General features: G+C 36.1%; 1 protein-coding gene across 1 annotated transcript in view; it reads left to right on the forward strand.

Annotated features, from left to right (window-relative positions):
* Positions 1-20264, forward strand: part of LOC106803129 (ankyrin repeat and sterile alpha motif domain-containing protein 1B) — a 762921-nt gene that overhangs the window by 132154 nt on the left and 610503 nt on the right. The window contains exon 2 of the mRNA XM_087449060.1: positions 13363-13443. Within this exon, the coding sequence (XP_087305186.1) occupies positions 13363-13443 (81 nt within the window). The remainder of the gene's footprint in view (positions 1-13362; positions 13444-20264) is intronic.

The following is a 20264-nucleotide window of genomic DNA, read 5'->3' on the forward strand; positions in this document are numbered from 1 at the left end:
AGAACTAGAATTAGAAGTAGAGCCTGAAGATGTGACTGAATTGCTGCAATCTCATGATAAAACTTTAACAAGTGAGGAATTGCTTCTTATGAATGAGCAAAGAAAACGGTTTCTTGAGATGGAATCTACTCCTGGTGAAGATGCTGTGAAGATTGTTGAAATGACAACAAAAGGATTTAGGATATTACATAAACTTAGTTGGTAAAGCAGCGGCAAGGTTTGAGAGGATTGACTCCAATTTTGAAAGCAGTTCTACTGTGGGTAAAATGCTGTCAAACAGCATTGCGTGCTACAGAGAAATTGTTCATGAAAAAAAGAGTCAATTGATGTGGGCAACTTAATTGTTGTCTTATTTTAAGAAATTGCCACAGCCACCCCAGCCTTCGGCAACCACCACCCTGATCAGTCAGCAGTCATCAACATTGAGACAAGACCTTCCACCAGCAAAAAGATTACGACTCGCTGAAGGCTCAGATGATGGTTAGCATTTTTTAGCAATACAGTATTGTTAAATTAAGATATATACATCGTTTTTTTAGACATAATGCAATCACACACTTAATAGACTACAGTACAGTGTAAATATAACTTTTGTATGCACTGGCAAATAAAAAAATTGGTGTGATTCACTTTATTGTGATATTCGCTTTATTGCAGTGGTCTGGAACTGAACCCGCAATATCTCCGATGTATGCCTGTAGTAAATCATGAATGTTAAAACAAACTTGCAATCCTGGGATAAACTCCATTGCATCATCATGTGTAGTATCCTTTTTATATATTGTTGTATATGTGTATTGTTATATATATATTGTTTTTGGCCTCATAGAATGCTGGTCTCATAGAATGTTAGGCAGTATTTGTGCATCTGTAATATTTTGGAATGGTTTTTGTCGAATTGATATTATTTCTCCTTTAAATGTCTGGCAGAATTCCCCATTGAAGCCATTTGGACCTGGAGGTTTTGTTTTGTGAGGAATGTTTTTAACTACAAGTTCAAATTAAATTTCTTTAATAGTCGTAGGGCTATTCAAGTTTTCCATTTCTTTTTGAGTGTGTTTTGGTAGTTTGTGTATTTCAAGAAACTTGTCCGTTTCATCTAAGTTTTCTAATTTATTTATTCTCCTACTATCCATTTACTATCTTTAGAATTTGTAGTGATATTACCTCTCTCTTACTGAAATTGATAATTTGCATCTTCCATTTTTTTCCTGATCAGTTTGGCTGTGGATTTATCAATTTTATAGAGTTTCTTAAAGAATCAATTTTTGATTTCATTGATTTTTCTCTATTGTTATCCTGTTTTCTGTTTCATTGGTTTCTTCTCTGGTCTTTATTATTTCCTTTCTTCTGCTTACTTTGGGCTTAATGTACTCTTCTTTTTCTGTTTCTTAAGGTAGAAGCTGAGGTCGGCAATTTGGGATGTCTCTTCTGATCTAATATTGTCATTTTAGTGCTATAAATTTTCCTTTAGTTGCATCCCCCAAATTTTGATATGTTCTGTTTTCTTTTTCTTTCAGTTTGAAATACTTCTCAACTTCCTTTTTTTTTTTTTTTTGGTGAGAAAGGTTGGCCCTGAGCTAACACCTGTTGCCAATCCTTCTCTATTTGCTTGAGGAAAATTGGCCCTGAGCTAACATCTGTGCCAGTCTTCCTATATTTTGTATTTGGGTTGCTGCCACAGCATGGCTTGATGAGTGGTTTAGGTCTATGCCTGGAATCTGAATCTGTGAACCCCAGGCTGCCAAAGCAGAGTGTGCTGAATTTAACCACTATGCCATCGATGCGGACCCTCAAGTTCCTTTTTGATGTCTTCTTTGACTTATATGTTATTTTGTTTCTACTATTTGTGGGTTTTCCAGATATCTTTCTGTTAATGATTTTTAATTTAATTCAATTGGCGTCAGAGAACGTATTTTGTATGATTTGAATCCTTTTAGATTTATTGAGATTTGTTGGATGTCCCACAATATGGTATATTTTGTTAAAAGTCCTGTGTTCACTTGAAAAGAATATGTATCCCACTGTTACTGGGTAGAGTGTTCTATAAATGTCAGTTAGGTCAAATTGGTTGGTAGTGTTATTCAAGCCTTATGTACCCTTACTTATTTTCTATTTACTTATTCTATCAATTATTGAGAGAGAGGTGTTGAAATCTCCAAGTATAGGTGGATGGGTCTGTTTCTCTTTGCAGTGTATGAGTTTTTGCTTCATGTAGTTTGAAGTTCTGTTATTAGATGCAAAACAACATTTAGGATTGTTTCATCCTCTTAATAAATTGGCCTCTTATCATTATGAAATGCGTTTTCTATCCCTTGTTCTGCAAATTCTTTGTTCTGAAATCTGGTTTATCCAATGTTAATATAGTTATTCAGCTTTCTTTTGATTAGTGTTAGTATGGTTTTTCTATCCTTTGTCTTTTAATCTATTTGTGTCTCTATATTTAAAGTGGGTTTCTTATAGTGAGCATATAGTTGGGTCTTACTTTTTTTTTTAAAACCCAATCTGACAATTTTTCCTTTTTTTTTTAATTGATGTTTTAATAGTTTATAACATTGTGAAATTTTGGATTGTACATTTTTGTTTGTCCATCACCATATATATGTCTCCCTTCACCCCTTGTGCCCGTCCCCTACCCCTATTGCCCCTGGTAACCACAATACAGTTTTCTCTGTCCATGTGTTGGTTTATATTCCACATATGAGTGAGATAATACAGTGTTTGTCTTTCTCTTTCTGGCTTATTTCACTTAACATAATACCCTCCAGGTCCATCCATGTTGTTGCAAATGGGACGATTTTGTCTTTTTTTATGGCTGAGTAGTATTCCATTGTATATATATACCACATCTTCTTGATCCAGTCGTCAGTCAAGGGACACTTAGGTAGCTTCCACTTCTTGGCTATAGTGAATAATGCTGCCATGAACATAGGGGTGCATAAGCCTCTTTGAATTGTTGATTTCAGGTTCGTTGGATAGATTCCAAGTAGTGGGATAGCTGGATCATAGGGCATCTCTATTTCTAATTCTTTGAGGAATCTCCATACCGTTTTCCATACAGGCTGCACCAGTTTGCGTTCCCACCAGCTGTGTATGAGGGTTCCTGTTTCTCCACATCCTCTCCAACACTTGTGGTTTTTTGTCTTGGTGATTATAGCCATTCTAACGGGCGTGAGGTGATATCTTAGTGTTGTTTTGATTTGCATTTCCCTGATGATTAGTGATGTTGAACATCTTTTCATGTGCCTCTTGGCCATCTGTATATCTTCTTTGGAGAAGTCTCTGTTCATTTCCTCTGCCCATTTTTTGATCGGGTTGTTTGTTTTATTGTTGTTCAGTTGTGTGAGTTCTTTGTATATTATGGAGATCAACCCCTTGTCAGATGTATGTTTTGCAAATATTCTCTCCCAGCTGGTGGGTTGTCTGTTCATCTTGATTCTGGTTTTGTTTGTCTTGTAGAAGCTCTTTAATCTGATAAAGTGCCACTTGCTTATTTTTTCTTTAGTTTCCCTAGTCTGGGTAGGCATGTCCTATGAAAAGACTCCTTTATGACCAATGTCAAATAGTGTGTTGCCTATATTTTCTTCTATGAGTTTTATAGTTTAGGTCTCACCTTCAGGTCTTTGATCCATTTTGAGTTAATTTTTGTGAATGGCGATAGCAGATGGTCCACTTTCATTCTTTTGCATGTGGATGTCCAGTTTTCCCCAACACCATTTATTGAAGAGACTTTCCTTTCTCCAATGTATGTTCTTAGCTGCTTTGTTGAAAATTAGCTGTCCGTATACGTGTGGTTTTATTTCTGGGCTTTCAATTCTGTTCCATTCATCTGTGTGTCTGTTTTTGTACCAGTACCATGCTGTTTTGATTACTATTGCTTTGTGGTGTGTTTTGAAGTCAGGGATTGTGATGCCTCTAACTTTGTTCTTTTTTCTTAGGATTGCTTTAGCTATTCGGGGTCTTTTGTTGCCCCCTATGAATTTTAGTATTCTTTTTTCTATTTCTGTGAAGAATGTCATTGGGATTCTGATTGGGATTGCATTGAATCTGTAGATTGCTTTAGGTAATATAGACTTTTTAGCTATGTTTATTCCTCCAATCCATGTGCGTGCGATGTCTTTCCATTTCTTTATGTCATCCTCGATTTCTTTCAATAATGTCCTGTAGTTTTCATTGTATAGGTCTTTCACCTCCTTGGTAAGATTTATGCCTAGATATTTTATTCTTTTTGATGCAGTTGTAAATGATATTATCTTTTTGAGCTCTCTTTCTGTGAGTTCGTTATTAGCATACAGAAATGCAACTGATTTTTGTAGATTGATTTTGTACCCTGCGACTTTGCTGTAGTTGTTGATTATTTCTAATAGTTTTCCAATGGATTCTTTAGGGTTTTCTATATATAAAATCATGTCATCTGGAAATAGTGAGAGTTTCACCTCTTCGTTGCGTATTTGGATTCCTTTTATTCCTTTTTCTTGCCTAATTGCTCTGGCCAACACCTCCAGTACAATGTTGAATAAGAGTGGTGAGAGTGGGCAGCCCTGCCTCGTTCCTGTTCTCAGAGGAATGGCTTTCAGTCTTTCCCCGTTGAGTATGATGTTGGCTGTGGGTTTGTCATAAATAGCCTTTATTATGTTGAGGTACTTTACTTCTATCCCCATTTTGTTGAGAGTTTTTATCATAAATGGATGTTGTATCTTGTCAAATGCCTTCTCTGCGTCTATTGAGATGACCGTGTGGTTTTTATTCTTTGTTTTGTTGATGTGGTGTATCACGTTGATTGATTTGCGGATGTTGAACCATCCCTGTGTCCCTGGTATAAATCCCACTTGAGCATGGTGTATGATCTTTTTAATGTATTGCTGTATTTGGTTTGCCAATATTTTATTGAGGATTTTTGCATCTATGTTCATCAGTGATATTGGCCTGTAATTTTCCTTCTTTGTATTGTCTTTGTGTGGCTTTGGTATCAGGATGATGTTGGCCTTGTAGAATGATTTAGGCAGTGTTCCATCTTCCTCTATTTTTGGAATAGTTTGAGAAGGATGGGTATTAAATCTTCTTTGAATGTTTGGTAAAATTCACCAGAGAAGCCATCTGGTGCTGGACTTTTATTTTTTGGGAGGTTTTTGATTACTATTTGAATCTCTTTACTTGTGATTGGTCTATTCAGATTCTCTATTTCTTCTTGGTTCAGTTTTGGGAGGTTGTATGAGTCTAAGAATTTATCCATTTCTCCTAGATTGTCCAATTTGTTGGCGTATAATTTCTCACAGTATTCTCTTATAATCTTTTGTATTTCAGAGGTATCCATTGTAATTTCACCTCTTTCATTTCTAATTTTATTTACTTGAGCCTTTTCTCTTTTTTTCTTAGTAAGTCTGGCTAAGGGTTTGTCAATTTTGTTTATCTTCTCAAAGAACCAACTCTTTGTTTCATTAATCCTTTCTACTGTTTTTTTGGTCTCAATTTCATCTATTTCTGCTCTGATTTTTATTATTTCTCTCCTTCTGCTGACGCTGGGATTTGTTTGTTCTTCTTTTTCTAGTTCTGTTAGGTGTAATTTAAGGTTGCTTATTTGGGCTTTTTCTTGTTTGTTAAGGTGAGCTTGTATCGCTATGAGTTTCTCTCTCAGGACCGCCTTTGCTGCATCCCATATGGTTTGGTATGGCATATTTTCATTTTCGTTTGTTTCCAGATAGTTTTTGATTTCTCCTTTAATTTCATCAATGATCCATTGGTTGTTCAGTAGCATGTTGTTTAATCTCCACATTTTTGTCACTTTCCCAGTTTTTTTTTTCATGGTTGATTTGCAGTTTCATAGCATTATGGTCTGAAAAGATGCTTGTTATGATTTCAATCTTCTTAAATTTATTGAGGCTTGCTTTGTTTCCCAACATATGGTCTATCCTAGAGAATGTTCCATGTGCACTTGAGAAGAATGTGTAGTCAGCTGGTTTTGGATGGAGTGCTCTGTATATGTCTACTAGGTCCATCTCCTCCAGTTTTTCATTTAAGTCCACTATTTTTTTATTGACTTTTTGTCTGGATGATCTATCCATTGATGTAAGTGGGGTATTAAGATCTCCGACTATTATTCTGTTGTTATTAATGTCTCCTTTTAGGTTTGTTAATAGTTGCTTTATGTACGCTGGTGTTCCTATGTTGGGTGCATATATGTTTTTAAGTGATATGTCTTCTTGGTGGAGTGTCCCTTTTATCATTATATATTTCCCTTCTTTGTCCCTCGTCACCTGTTTTATCTTGAAGTCTACTTTGTCTGATGTGAGTATGGCAACACCTGCTTTCTTCTGTTTGCCATTAGCTTGGAGTATTGTCTTCCATCCTTTTACTCTGAGCCTGTGCTTGTCTTTAGAGCTGAGATGTGTTTCCTGGAGGCAGCATATTGTTGGGTCTTGGTTTTTAATCCGTCCTGCCACTCTGTATCTTTTGATTGGAGAGTTCAATCCATTTACGTTTAGGGTAATTATTGATGTATGAGGGCTTAACATTGCTGTTTTGTCACTTATTTTCCGGTTCTTTTGCATTTCCTTTGTTTCTTTTCCCATTTGTTTTGGACTGCCAATTCAGTTTGGTTGTCCTGTCTTATGACTCTTCTAGTTTTCTCTTTGTTTATCATATGTGATTTTTTTTTGATTATTTGTTTAGTGGTTACCTTGAGGTTTGTATGAAAAATCTTGTGTATGAGATAGTCCATTATCTGATGGCCTCCTATTTCCTTATACTAAGTCAATTCAGTCACTTTCCTCTTCCCCTTCTAAGTCGTTCTTGTTATACCTTATTCTGTCTTGTGTTGTACCTGTGTGTTTACAGTGATGAGGTTAAATTTTTTTTTGGTGAATTCCTTCCTTTGATCTTTGATTTTGGTATTTAAATCATTGCTAACCTATTCCGGTAAAGATCTACTATTTTTCTGAGTTTGTCTACCTATATTTCTCCTTGCTCCAAGCTTTGCATTCCCTTTCTTTTCTTGTTTTCCCGGCCTGAGGGCCTTCTTGAGTATTTCTTGTAGTGGGGGTCTCGTGGCCATGAACTCCCTTAACTTTTGTTTATCTGGGAAAGTTCCTATTTCTCCATCATATTTGAAGGATATTTTTGCTGGATAGAGTATTCTTGGCTGAAAGTTTTTGTCTTTCAGTATTTTGCATATATCATTCCAGTCTCTCCTAGCCTGTAAAGTTTCTGTTGAGAAATCTGCTGAGAGCCTGATGGGAGTTCCTTTGTACATTATTTTTTGTTTTTGTCTAGCTGACCTTAATATTGTTTCTTTGTCATTCACTTGAGCCAGCCTTACCACTACATGTTGTGGAGTGTGCCTTTGCCTGTTGACGTATTTAGGCGACCTATTGGCTTCACTTACTGGTATTTGCTGCTCCTTCCCCAGGTTTGGGAAGTGCTCAGCTATTATTTCCTTGAATAGGCTCTCTGTTCCTCTTTCCCTCTCTTCTCCCTCAGGAATACCTATAATTCTTATGTTACATTTCCTAATAGAGTCAGATATTTCTCAGAGACTTTCTTCATTTCTTTTTAGTCTTAGTTCTCTCTCCTCTTCCATCTGGAGTGTATCTGTATTCCTATCCTCTATAATGCTATTTCTTTCCTCCATATTGTCGGCTCTGTTCTTTAAAGGTTCCAGATTCTCCTTTATCTCCTCCATTGTGTTCTTCATCTCCATCAGTACTGATTTGTTTTTCTTTATGATTTCCATCTCTTTTGTGAAGAAACTCCTAATCTCATTGAATTGTTTGTGTTATCTCGTATTTCTTTGAGTTTTGTTTTGTTTTGTTTTTTTGTGAGGAAGATCAGCCCTGTGCTAACATCTGCCAATCCTCCTCTTTTTTTGCTAAGAAAGACTGTCCCTGGGCTAACATCTGTGCCCATCTTCCTCCACTTTATATGGGATGCTGCCACAGCATGACTTGCCAAGTGGTGCGTTGGTGTGCGCCTGGGATCTGAACCAGTAAACCCTGGGCCGCCACGGTGGAGCGCGTGCACTTAACTGCTTGGGCCACTGGGCCGGCCCCTCATTGAGTTTTTTTACGGTAGCTATTTTGAAATCTCTGTCATTTAGGTTATGGATTTCTGTGTCTTCAGGGTTGGTTTCTGGGTGCTTGTCATTTTCCTTCTGGTTTGGTGATTTCATGTACCTTTGCATTGTGCTTCCTGTATTGGCTTTGTTTTTCCTCATCCTGGAAATATCTGGTTGCAATTTCCACCCACTGCCACTGTGTGGCGGTTAAGGGCTGTGTAATCTGAGTCCCCTGTGCTCTGCCCCAGCTGTTTTCTGCCATCTGCCGGCCGCTTGGTCTGGTCTGGTCGGCTGAGCTGCAGTGTCCGACATGTGGGGAGTGGGGGACTCTCTCTTTTGCCCGCTGCGTCCCTGGCGTGGGAGTCTTCTTGCTCACCCCTCATTATGTGCTCTCCTGGAGTGCTCAGATGTTGATGGTACCTCTGTAGCAGTTCTGAGTCCTCTGTGTGGGAGTTTCCCACTGGCTAAGAGAGCTCCAACAGCTACGGTTTCCCCGCAGAGAGTCGCCCCTCCCCCCCTCTGGGAGCCGCGTGGACTGGGATCACTGATCTGATGGGGAGGGAAAGGAGTTCTCCTTGTCTCTCCCCACTTCCTCTGGGGGCCCAGCCCGTTCCACTCTCAGATGTGCAGCAGTGTGGATCTTTCCGATCTTGCTTTTCGCTGTTTAGGAGTCCGTTGTTGGTCTATGACTGTTCCTTTTGTTGTGTCTTATTGGGGGAAGAGTTTACGGGAAAACTCACTCTGCCATGACGCTGATGTCATGCGACAGTTTTTCCTTTTTAACTTGGGTCATTAGACCATTTGTAGATTAGTGTAATTATTGATATGGTTGTGTTTAAATCTGCCATCTTACTGTCTGCTTTCTATTTGTCCCATCTATTCGTTGTTCCTTTTTTCTGCTTTTTTTTTCCTTTTGCCTCTTGTGGATTATTTTTTATGATTTCATAGGTTATTTTAAATGAGTAAATTGTGTTTGTTTTAACATATCTGTTTTACCTATGGCTTATTTATTCATTAAAAATAATTCTTTAGGGGGCTGGCCCCATGGCTTAGCAGTTAAGTGCACGTGCTCCGCTACTGGCAGCCTGGGTTCGGATCCTGGCTGCTCACCGACGCACCGCTTGTCCAGCCGTGCTGAGGCAGCGTCCCACATACAGCAACTAGAAGGATGTGCAACTATGACATACAACTATCTACTGGGGCTTTGGGGAGAAAAAGGAAAAAAAAAGGAGGAGGATTGGCAATAGATGTTAGCTCAGGTCCGGTCTTCCTCAGCAAAAAGAGAAGGATTGGCATGGATGTTGGCTCAGGGCAGATCTTCCTCAAACAAAGAAAAAAGTTCTTTAATTATTTTTATTTATATAACTTAGCACATGTTTATTAAATACCTGTTGTATTGAGTGTTTAGAGAAAGGTTTATTGGAGTAGGTGAGTCTTGATCTGGTTTTGGAGGAATGGTGAGATACGATTGGTTAGAAAATCTATCATAGGTTAGTAGAAGGGTATGATTAAAGGCACAGGGGTGGAAATCAACAGGGCAGGACTGGATGAGTTTAGCAGGAGGAACAAAAGTACAAAAATTCTAAGAATGTAATAGGAAATTGAAAATGCTTCAAGGATTGATGTTTTTAAAAAGAATGTTAAAAACCTAACAATCTATGAAAGTGGACTATCTGCTATCGCCATTCACAAAAATTAACTCAAAATGGATCAAAGACCTGAAGGTGAGACCTAAACTATAAAACTCATAGAAGAAAATATAGGCAACACACTATTTGACATTGGTCATAAAGGAGTCTTTTCATAGGACATGCCTACCCAGACTAGGGAAACTAAAGAAAAAATAAGCAAGTGGCACTTTATCAGATTAAAGAGCTTCTACAAGACAAACAAAACCAGAATCAAGATGAACAGACAACCCACCAGCTGAGAGAGAATATTTGCAAAACATACATCTGACAAGGGGTTGATCTCCATAATATACAAAGAACTCACACAACTGAACAACAATAAAACAAACAACCCGATCAAAAAATGGGCAGAGGAAATGAACAGAGACTTCTCCAAAGAAGATATACAGATGGCCAAGAGGCACATGAAAAGATGTTCAACATCACTAATCATCAGGGAAATGCAAATCAAAACAACACTAAGATATCACCTCACGCCCGTTAGAATGGCTATAATCACCAAGACAAAAAACCACAAGTGTTGGAGAGGATGTGGAGAAACAGGAACCCTCATACACAGCTGGTGGGAACGCAAACTGGTGCAGCCTGTATGGAAAACGGTATGGAGATTCCTCAAAGAATTAGAAATAGAGATGCCCATGACCCAGCCATCCCACTACTGGGAATCTATCCAACGAACCTGAAATCAACAATTCAAAGAGGCTTATGCACCCCTATGTTCATTTCAGCATTATTCACCATAGCCAAGAAGTGGAAGCAACCTGAGTGTCCCTCAACTGATGATTGGATCAAGAAGATGTGGTATATATATACAATGGAATACTACTCAGCCATAAAAAAAGACAAAATCGTCCCATTTGCAACAACAGGGATGGACCTGGAGGGTATTATGTTAAGTGAAATAAGTCAGAAAGAGAAAGACAAACACTGTATTATCTCACTCATATGTGGAATATAAACCAACACATGGACAGAGAAAACTGTATTGTGGTTACCAGGGGCAAGGAAGGTGGGGGGTCGGCACAAGGGGTGAAGGGAGACATATATATGGTGGTGGACAAACAAAAATGTATAACCCCAAATTTCACAATGCTAAAAACTATTAACACATCAATTAGGGTCGGCCCGTGGCTTGGCAGTTAAGTGCGCACGCTCCGCTGCTGGTGGCCCGGGTTCGGATCCTGGGCACGCACCGAGGCACTGCTTCTCCTGCCATACTGAGGCCGAGTCCCACATACAGCAACTAGAAGGATGTGTAGCTATGACATACAACTATCTACTGGGGCTTTGGGGGGAAAAAATAAATAAATAAAATCTTAAAAAAAAAATCAATAAACAAACAAAACAAAACAAAACAAAAAAACTAACAATCTAATGAAATTGTAAAACATGCACGTTTTATCACTTTCCTGGTTTACCTGTCACCTTTTTTATTCTCGGAAGGTAAGATACCATTAAATAAAATAAACTATTTGATTGAAATAAAGTTAAGAGCAAAATAAAGTTAAAATCTTAGAATTAAATTTGTACATTAGTCTCCTCATTATCTTCTTAATTCCCAAATAAATTGTTAAATTCTCATCTAACTTGATCTCTCCATTTCTTTTTGGAATAGTTTCCTGTGTTAAATTGTATAATGCTTTTGCTTGGTTTTATTTCTACTCCTGCATAACTTTCAATGTCCTTCATATAAACTTTTCCCTCTGCTGGACCCTTAAATAATGTTAATTATCTGTCCTTCATTTATCTAATTTTTCTTTTTCTCAATAGATACTTTCTTATAGGTTCTCTGAAAGTTTCAGTGATATGTGGGAGGTTTTCAGACTTTGAATTGCCTTGTTTGATTTTGATTTTCTTTTTTCACGAGGGATTGATGGATTTTGACTAATATCAAGCTTTAAGAGAAGGTTTCACCTTGCCCCATATATATATTTTCCACTGAGGTATTTTAGCCCAGTGGCCTCCCTCTTATAGTGTCTGATATCAGGCACTCCCATGGTTTTACCTTCTATTTAATAATTTGTTCTAACAATTCGTTGAACTGTGTTCTAACAAATACAATACATTATAGTACTGTGTTCTAGTAATGCTCTAAGAGCTTTATAGGTATTGATTTATTTGATCCTCACAACAGCAGTATAAGGTAGTACTATTATTATCATCTCTATTTTGTAGATGAGGAATTGAAGTTCAGATAGGTTAAATACCTCATCCAGGGCTACCCCCAGCAAGTAACGGAGACAGGTTTTGAACTCAGGTAGTCTAACTTCAGAGCCATGCTTCTAACTATATATTTTCATAGTCTTCTGGATAGTCTTTCTTATGTGTATGTCAGATACTTAAAATTCAGTATCTCCAAACCTGAAGTCAGTTGTTTGCTCTCCATCTGCATTGTCCTCCCCCAAGCAGATTTGTTCCTTTTTTCACATCTTAGTTAATGTTGTCATTTTCCTTCTTGCCATCTAAGCCTGAAAGCTGAGTCATTCTAGACTAGTACTTCTTCCTTGCTTCAATTGGTCCCTGCATCTTATTGATTTGTCCTTTTAATTAACTATCGAATAAGTGCATTCTACTCATTTTCCTTGTCCCACCTTAGTTTGTCTGTTTTGATCTTTCCTTTGGAATAGCTATTCATTCTCTTCTAAGAAATGCTTGTCTGCTCTCTGGTACCTCAGTTATCTTACTACTTTGTAATTACTTATTAGTATATGTTTCTATCTTCTCTATTAGAGTCTGTTCTTGTAAAAAATGACCTTGAATTATGATTTTGTACTCCCAGTGCCTAGCTTAATATGTGATATACTATAGATGTACAATAAATATTTTGTGAATACGTGAATTAGTTTGTCATTGGATGTTAGTTTCGATGGCTTTAGTATCATAATGTACATCAGATAAAGTCATTTTTTGGTCTACTTTCTGAAAAGTGTATTTCAATGCCTTATTTTTTTAAAAGCTAAAAATAGTTTCTGTAATTGTAGTCATCAAGGATAAAATGGACTCTTTTATATGGTTACATGTTATCTCCAGAATATATTGTATAGTAAAATAATGATAACTGCAAAACTATTAGAATCTTCTTAGGGTTTACAACAGTCCAAATCGTTAGTTATATTTTCAAGTATGACATACTTATTATATTTTTTTGGTAGGACTTAAGCAGCAAGAAGAGTTTATATTCTTCCCATAATGCAAAAATATCTTATAACTTATATAAATCACTGCCATCTAAGAATGTTAATAATGCATTGAAAGGGATGAGGCAGGTGTCATAAATCTTTATTCTTTGGTATATAATATAGTAGCTGAATGTTAATTGTTTCCAATATTTAAGTAATTATATAAAATAATAGGGAATTTTCAGATCCAAATTTTAGTGCATGGCAGTGGGCCTACATTCACTAATAATTTCTGAAGGTAGTTATATTCCCTAATAATTTCCCTGCATTAAATAAGTGAAGTTATTGTTCTGAGGGGAATGCTTGAAAGATGGCAGTCATTTTCTACATGACTAAAATTTTCATATGCAGCATGCTGCTGGCTGTAGGACTGTCAAGCTTTTTGTTTTTCAAAGCATGATTCTGCTTAACCGTTAACTCTGCGCTTGTGCTTTATTTGCAGCATCTGGCGAGGCCCCAATGTGAACTGCACAGACAGTTCGGGTTACACTGCTTTACACCACGCAGCCTTAAATGGACATAAGTAAGTGCCATTTATTTGGACTGGAATCCTTGTGTATTTAGTTACATGTAACGAAGTTAATTATGTCTGATGATACCTGTCTCATGTTGCCATGAGTCCCCTGGGCTTAGATGAATTTGGAGAGGCACCAAGTGGCAACACTGACAAACTTGGTAGGAATGTTGCTGAGGATGATTATGTGCAGACTGTAAACTGAGAGAATTGCTCTAAAATAGTCAAATATTACACGGGGAGAATGAAAGAAGTAACAGGACCATGTTAGTCGCGTGTAGTTTTAGGCAGGGAATGGGAAAACCACTTAATAACACCACTCTACCTTTTTTGGTGTCTTCACCTAACATGGCAGTATTCACTAGGAGTGAAATCTTAATAGATTCTTGCTATTAGAAGCCATGGACTCTTGTATGAACCACTTCAAAATCTTTCAAATTTATCTAAAATGCTTTTTCTTTGTCATTCATGATGGTCTTTCTGGTTTTAAACTTCTTTAAGCTATGGAATTATGTTTCAAATAATGTGATAGTATATAGTACAGAGAGTGAAAGAATGTTTAACTGTAACCACCACTTTATTTCCAGTGTTTTAGCTAGGTAACCTAATGTTTAGTGACAAAGTGTTGTAAGTCCTCTGAATGATGTGTCCAGATCCCTACCTTACTGCTGGCTTCTTTGGCCATCTTAATTGCGGATTCAAGGTGGTACCATATTTCTTAGTTCCAATTGGGAAGATAAACTATTAAATCTAATGGACAGATCTTGGGCCTGACCGTTTGAGCTATATGCTACTTTTCTTGTTCTCTCTCAGCTTGGCATTATAAGCATTTCTCAAAATAATATTGTCACAAAATGGATTAGCATTCATATCCCTTCTTAATTTTCTGTGAAGTATTTAGTAAATGTTATTGGTTTATAAATGACAGCGTATGAACTTCTAACCATTGAGATATGTTTCCCTGTGACCCACTGCATAATTTTTAGTTTTCTGTTGGAATGTACAAAGTGCAGATAGTTTCAGTGAATTGAATAGCAATCATTAAGATTATCATAAAGAGATGGGAGATTTGACTAGATATCTTCTAAGATCTCTTTAATTGCAGATGCTTTGAGAATTATACGTATCTGCTTTGCTTTTTCCGAAGATCTCATTTAGCTTTTCTTTTTAACACTTTCTGGAAAGATTTTACTCAGTGTCATTCTATAGGCTTTGGAAAAAAGCTGGAAAATTCTTATCCCATCTATCCATCTCTGCTAGTTATGTGGCCTTGAGCCATTTAATTAACCTCTCTAGGCCTCAGTTCAATGTACTGAATATACTGGCTGGATATTTTTCATTGTTCCTTCCAATTATAACATTTTATGATATACTGTTTTGGTAATATTTGTGGTTCAGTTTTGTACTATGATGCTATAATTCTGAAATTTGTATTTTTTCCTAGAGTATAAGGTTTCTTGATTTTAAATTATTTAAGTTATTCAGGGACTTTTAAAATTAGAGGTCATGTATTTTATCCTAGCCCCTTCATTTCCTTCATTTTGGAGAAACAAGGCCATTCTGGGTAAGTGACTTAGTGGCCACTTAGATATTAAGGTGGGGCTGTGTCTAGATCCTAAGCCTCCTGGTTCCAGGTGTATGCTTTTAACAATACGTTAGCTCCCCTTTGTGGCTATATGCACATCAGTTTCCTAAACTCTTGCTGGTTTTTCTCTGTCACATTATGTATTTCTGGGCTGCCTCCCCTTATTATCAAGTAGTGTGTTCACTTGGAATGTTAATTTTAATATTGGCTTAAGAAAAGATATTGGAAGGAGAAAAAAATGTCATAGAATATGTCTCAGAGCCAGAGAAGAATGATTTTTCTTTTCTTTGCTTTTGCTCTTCTCGCTTAGCATAGGTAATGAACAATTGATTATGTTGTATTCTTCCCAAGCCTTAGCAGTCAGCATGGAAACACATCATTTCCATATTTGTTGCTGTTGTATCCATCAGCTCTAGATTGTTTCCGTAAACATTATGATTTGTAAGCCAAAGTTCATGGAATCACAGAGCTGGAAATAATGTTACAGGGTCTTGTAGTTTATTCTTTTGCTTTGAGCACAGACTTTTTCCCTACCCCCAACATATAATCTAAAGCCTTCATATTGCAAATTAATCCTGTTTGCTCTCATTTTGTACATTTTATGGGGAGCTTTTATTTACCACTGCTAGTTAATTCACAAATGGAGGAGCATTTTGTACCTGAAATATGTTATTTCATAATGAACAATTCATCTCCACTTAGCCAAAACAGGACACAATGGAAAATGTACTCTATTGGTGATTTCCTGGGTCATTTGTAATTATAGATTAGAAAATTATTACCTTCAAGTGATGGAAAAAAAACATGGTCAGAAGAACAAAATTCAATAGCAATGATTTTAAATAAATTATTTCAATAGATGGGCTAAAGACCTATCTATTTCTCTTTCTCTTTTTATTTTTAAATATGGATGATTCATTGTCTCTCTCATGTATTTCTGCTACAAATTTGATTCTCTTAATTCTCTTCTGAAGAGCAGTTAGCCAGCCTGCCTCCAGCCTTCCTCCTCCCTCCTTCCCTTCCTCCCCTTCCTTGCTCTCTCTCTCCTTACTTTCTTCCTTCCTTTCTTCTTTCCCTCCCTTTCTCTTCCTTCTTTCCTTTTCCTTCTTCCTTCCTTTCCTCCTCTCTTTTTTATATCCTTTCTTTTTAAATAATATCATTCCCTATAAGGTTTTACTAAACTTGTATATTCATATGTCATTTCAGTTCTCCTTCTCTTAGCAAATTGCTCCTTTTTTTGTTTTTCTGGTTAAGTTTCATTAAATTATATTGTACTTTGTGATTCTTGGATGCTATTTTGAAAAATGTCACCAATAAATTGTTACTATATCTTTGAAATATGTATGTTCTTTGATATGTTTGGGGTTAAAATATTTTCTATGTTTGCTTCTGATTCTTTAAATATTTAATGCTTGGATTCTAGATTCCATTATCAGTAATCCAAATTGCATCTCAAATTGGATCTAGAATCCAGATAGTAAGCTGTACAAATATGCCATACTTTTGATTTGTTGTTTCTAGGCTTTCTAATGAAAGAAGGGTACTCCCTCTAAAAATTTGTATAATCTGGTCCATGAAGTTGCTCTTTGCATAACCTAGAAATATCTTTGATCTGATTGCTTCTTTCCTGGATAAGAATATTAACTAGTTAAAATTTGCCTTTATTCAGTCTATCTAGAAATCTATGGGAATGAATTCAATATATAAAGGAGCTTAGTCAGAAAATGGAGAGTATTGTCCTAAAGTCTTTTGACCATGTCAAACACATTTGCAACTTAAATTCCTGTTAAGCAGAAGTAAAATCTTCAAGAAAGTCTAAAATCAAAAGGACTTTAGGGAATTGGAGATTATCATTAGTTTGTTAATACTACATCTGTGTGAAGATGATTTACATTTATTTCAAAGTTCTTAGGACTACCAACAAGCAAGGGAAGATAGAACAAAATAAATGTCTTTGGTTATGATTTAATTATTGGGAAACTTGCTATTGAGATAAAGAAAGTTGAATGTTGAACCTTCCCAGTTAAATTTTGCTCAGAACATATACTGAACTTAAACGACATTTCATATTAATCAGAAGTGTATTTATATCTATCAGAAAATTAAACAAATTAAATGTAATACCAAAAATGAATACTTTTAGAATTCTTATATTTACCTGAATGTACATATATTAGCCTCAAGCTGCAAAATATTGCCATGATTTAAGTTGGATTATTATTAAATTTGATATTTTCTTTTGCTCCTGGGAAATGGAATTGTTTTTCCTGTGATCCCATCAACCACATTTACTTTAGGATTTCAGAGCGTTTCTTATTTATCAAATGCTGTATATAAGAAAGAATGCCACTTTATGTTTAAGATATAGAGATTTTTTCTTGCTTGCTCTTCTGTAGACATTGTTCATCAATATAGTTTAATATTTCATGCCAGGTAACCAAGCATAGTCAACATGTTCATTTGTTGATACCTCTGGAAGATATAAGGTGCAACTTAAATAAAAATAAAAAATAATAATACTGACTTGGTGGGATCCTAGTGTTAACTACTCTTTTAGTTTAGATATTATAGAATATACGTGAAATTTAATTTGTTCATAATGAGTCTGGATGAAAAAGGCCTGTGTAATACATATTACTTATGATATACATGGATACATCATAAGAAAGATTAATGACAATTTGTTGATTAATTATTTATGATTCAGTAAAACTGACAGGCACTTATTTAATTAGAGACATCACTTTATATTTCACAAATATGATTTTTTGGGAGAGGAAAAGTAATTTTCCCTCTACCATTCTAGGTTCTTGGCTGAGACCCCTCTGTAATAAAAAAGACAGATTAACAGGAGAAAAACAGAGGTTTAATAACATGTATACCTCCTGTATATATGGGAGATACCCAGGAAAACTGAATAACTCCCCAAAATGGCCCAAGTCATCATCTTAAATACCATCTTCAGCTAAAGACAAAAGAAAGTGTTGGAGGTGGATCAGCCAGTTATCGGAGGCTATCAGGAAAAGCATAGTAAACGAAGGTAAGGTTGGTGTGCAGATTTAGGTTGTTGCCTTTTCCACTGATAAATTGCTAAAGATTCAGTCATCCTCTCTTCCTGTTACAGAGAAGGAGACACCCTTACAAATAGAGACTTCCCTTATAAATGTAAATATCCCTTACAAAAGGGTAACTGCTACTCAGTTTTCAGAGCTTCTCCTATGTCTGCAGTGTCTCAAAATAACCAGCTCGAAATAATCCTATGCCAAAGAGGCATATTTTGGGATGGCATATTGTGCCCTTCATTTTCACATTAGAAATCTTAGCCCAGCCAGTTCATTAGCTGATATTTCTTGTTGACCTAAAACAAATAAACAGCCAGTTATTTTCCAGTGAAATGTGTTTATTTGGGAACACATGTCAAAGAATTGCAACTTGGGACATGTGGTCTATGACAAACCACAGGCAAGTCCGGAGAAACAAAGGAGAGAAGGGTTCTTTTAGGAAATTGGGAGGGGCTGTTATAAAGGAAGAGTCTATTGGAGGAAACAGAGAGTTTGAAGTAGAGTGGCTTTTTATTGGCTGAGTTATGGCAGTCTCACATTGGCTGAGCTGTTGCAGCAAGGAGGAACGTCTTCCTTCCTTCTGCTGGGGTAGCAAAGAAGTATCCCTCCTTGTTGGAGATGCAAGATATCATCTCTTCCTGTTGGAGTCTGTAGTGTGTGTGGAGTGGCACATGCGTGAGCGTTCTCTCTTCTGGCCCCCTGACTCCATTTTAAATGAGGTTTCCATTTATTACTTTTCACAATCTGAATAAGATGAAAGGTTCAACTTATTGAGGGGTAGGCAAGATCTAATATTTGTCTAGTGCTTTATTATTTAGCAAGTGGCTTCTCCTCTATGATCTCATTGAAAGCTTTTACCAGTCTTGCTAGTAGGCATTATTATTACTACAATATCCCCTACAGAAAAGAAAAAGAAAAATGAGGCTAAATAATTTCTCTAGGGTTATATCATTAGGTAGTTTACATAGCTGGGACTCAAATCCTAATCTTCTAAATTCAGATCTTATAATATTGGTGTTTTAAAAAGAATGTTAAAATGAGATTTATTCTTATTTTCTTTGAAGTCTTATCATTAGAAAATTTAGGTCTCCTTGAAACTTTCTAAATATTTCTACAACATATTCTTGGTTCTTTCAATTATGACTTCATACATTTATCAATTAAGTCCAACATTGCAAGTGTAGGCTACATTCTGGGCAACGTATTTTGCCATTTACTATAATTTTGTATTTTATCATATCTATTTTTCTTGTGGGCTGTCAGAATTCTGACCTCACTTCTATTCAAACTTCCTCCAACTTTTCTCATTTGTTACTTGCATTTAGAGCCTGGCTTCATGAAATATTTAAGTTTAGCTCTTTCTGTTACCTTTATTCTCACCGTAGTGATTTGTTATAGATGAGAAACAATTTTAGAATTATTGTAATTGTATATATATATGTATTTTTATATCTGTCTGTCTAGGATTTCACTTAGTGAATTAATAGAATTTGCCTCTTAAACATGCAGTTTTTGTTTAGAATTACTGTGGTTGATTGACACAAAGTTCAGTATAATACATACTAATAATTATTAATTAATTGCTCCTAAGGATGAATATTGCAGTTCAAAATTTTTACTTTGAAAACTTGATGAGGATTGTATACAAAATCCTATAGGTAGGATATATTATTGAGTATATGTGGAAATTGCGTCAGTGGTGGAACTTGTCTCTTAAATGAAATTACCTCTTTAGAATTTCCCTTCAGAGCCATTTCTTAGACTTGGAGGAGATAGGTGAAGGAGTGCAGAAGTATGAACAGCACGCGTTCAAAGTACGTTGTGTGCCATGGCTGAAAAGTTATTAAACTTTTTTTCAACCTTAAGCTTATACTGCAGCTAGCTTGTCAGGGTCCCTTTCCTACCGTGCTGTCTACTTTCTCTTTTGTATGCATATGCATCTTCAATTCCATATTCCAATTCTCTAGGAATGGTATATAAACTCCCTAAATGTCTCTTGGTAGTATGATAACTTTTTTTTTTGTAAACAAGGCGTTTGCTTGTACCTTAGCTTTTCCTTTAGCGTAAATCTCAGGTATGGGCTATCTGGAAAGAACTCCTTTTTTAAAAAAATGAGAAGAGGTATTTTTTTAAGTTATTTTACTTAATTTATTCAGTTAATGAAATTAGATAAATTTTGCCTA

Source organism: Ceratotherium simum, chromosome 25 (assembly GCF_057802395.1).
Source record: "Ceratotherium simum simum isolate JZ-2026a chromosome 25, ASM5780239v1, whole genome shotgun sequence".
NCBI classification, from domain to species: domain Eukaryota; kingdom Metazoa; phylum Chordata; class Mammalia; order Perissodactyla; family Rhinocerotidae; genus Ceratotherium; species Ceratotherium simum.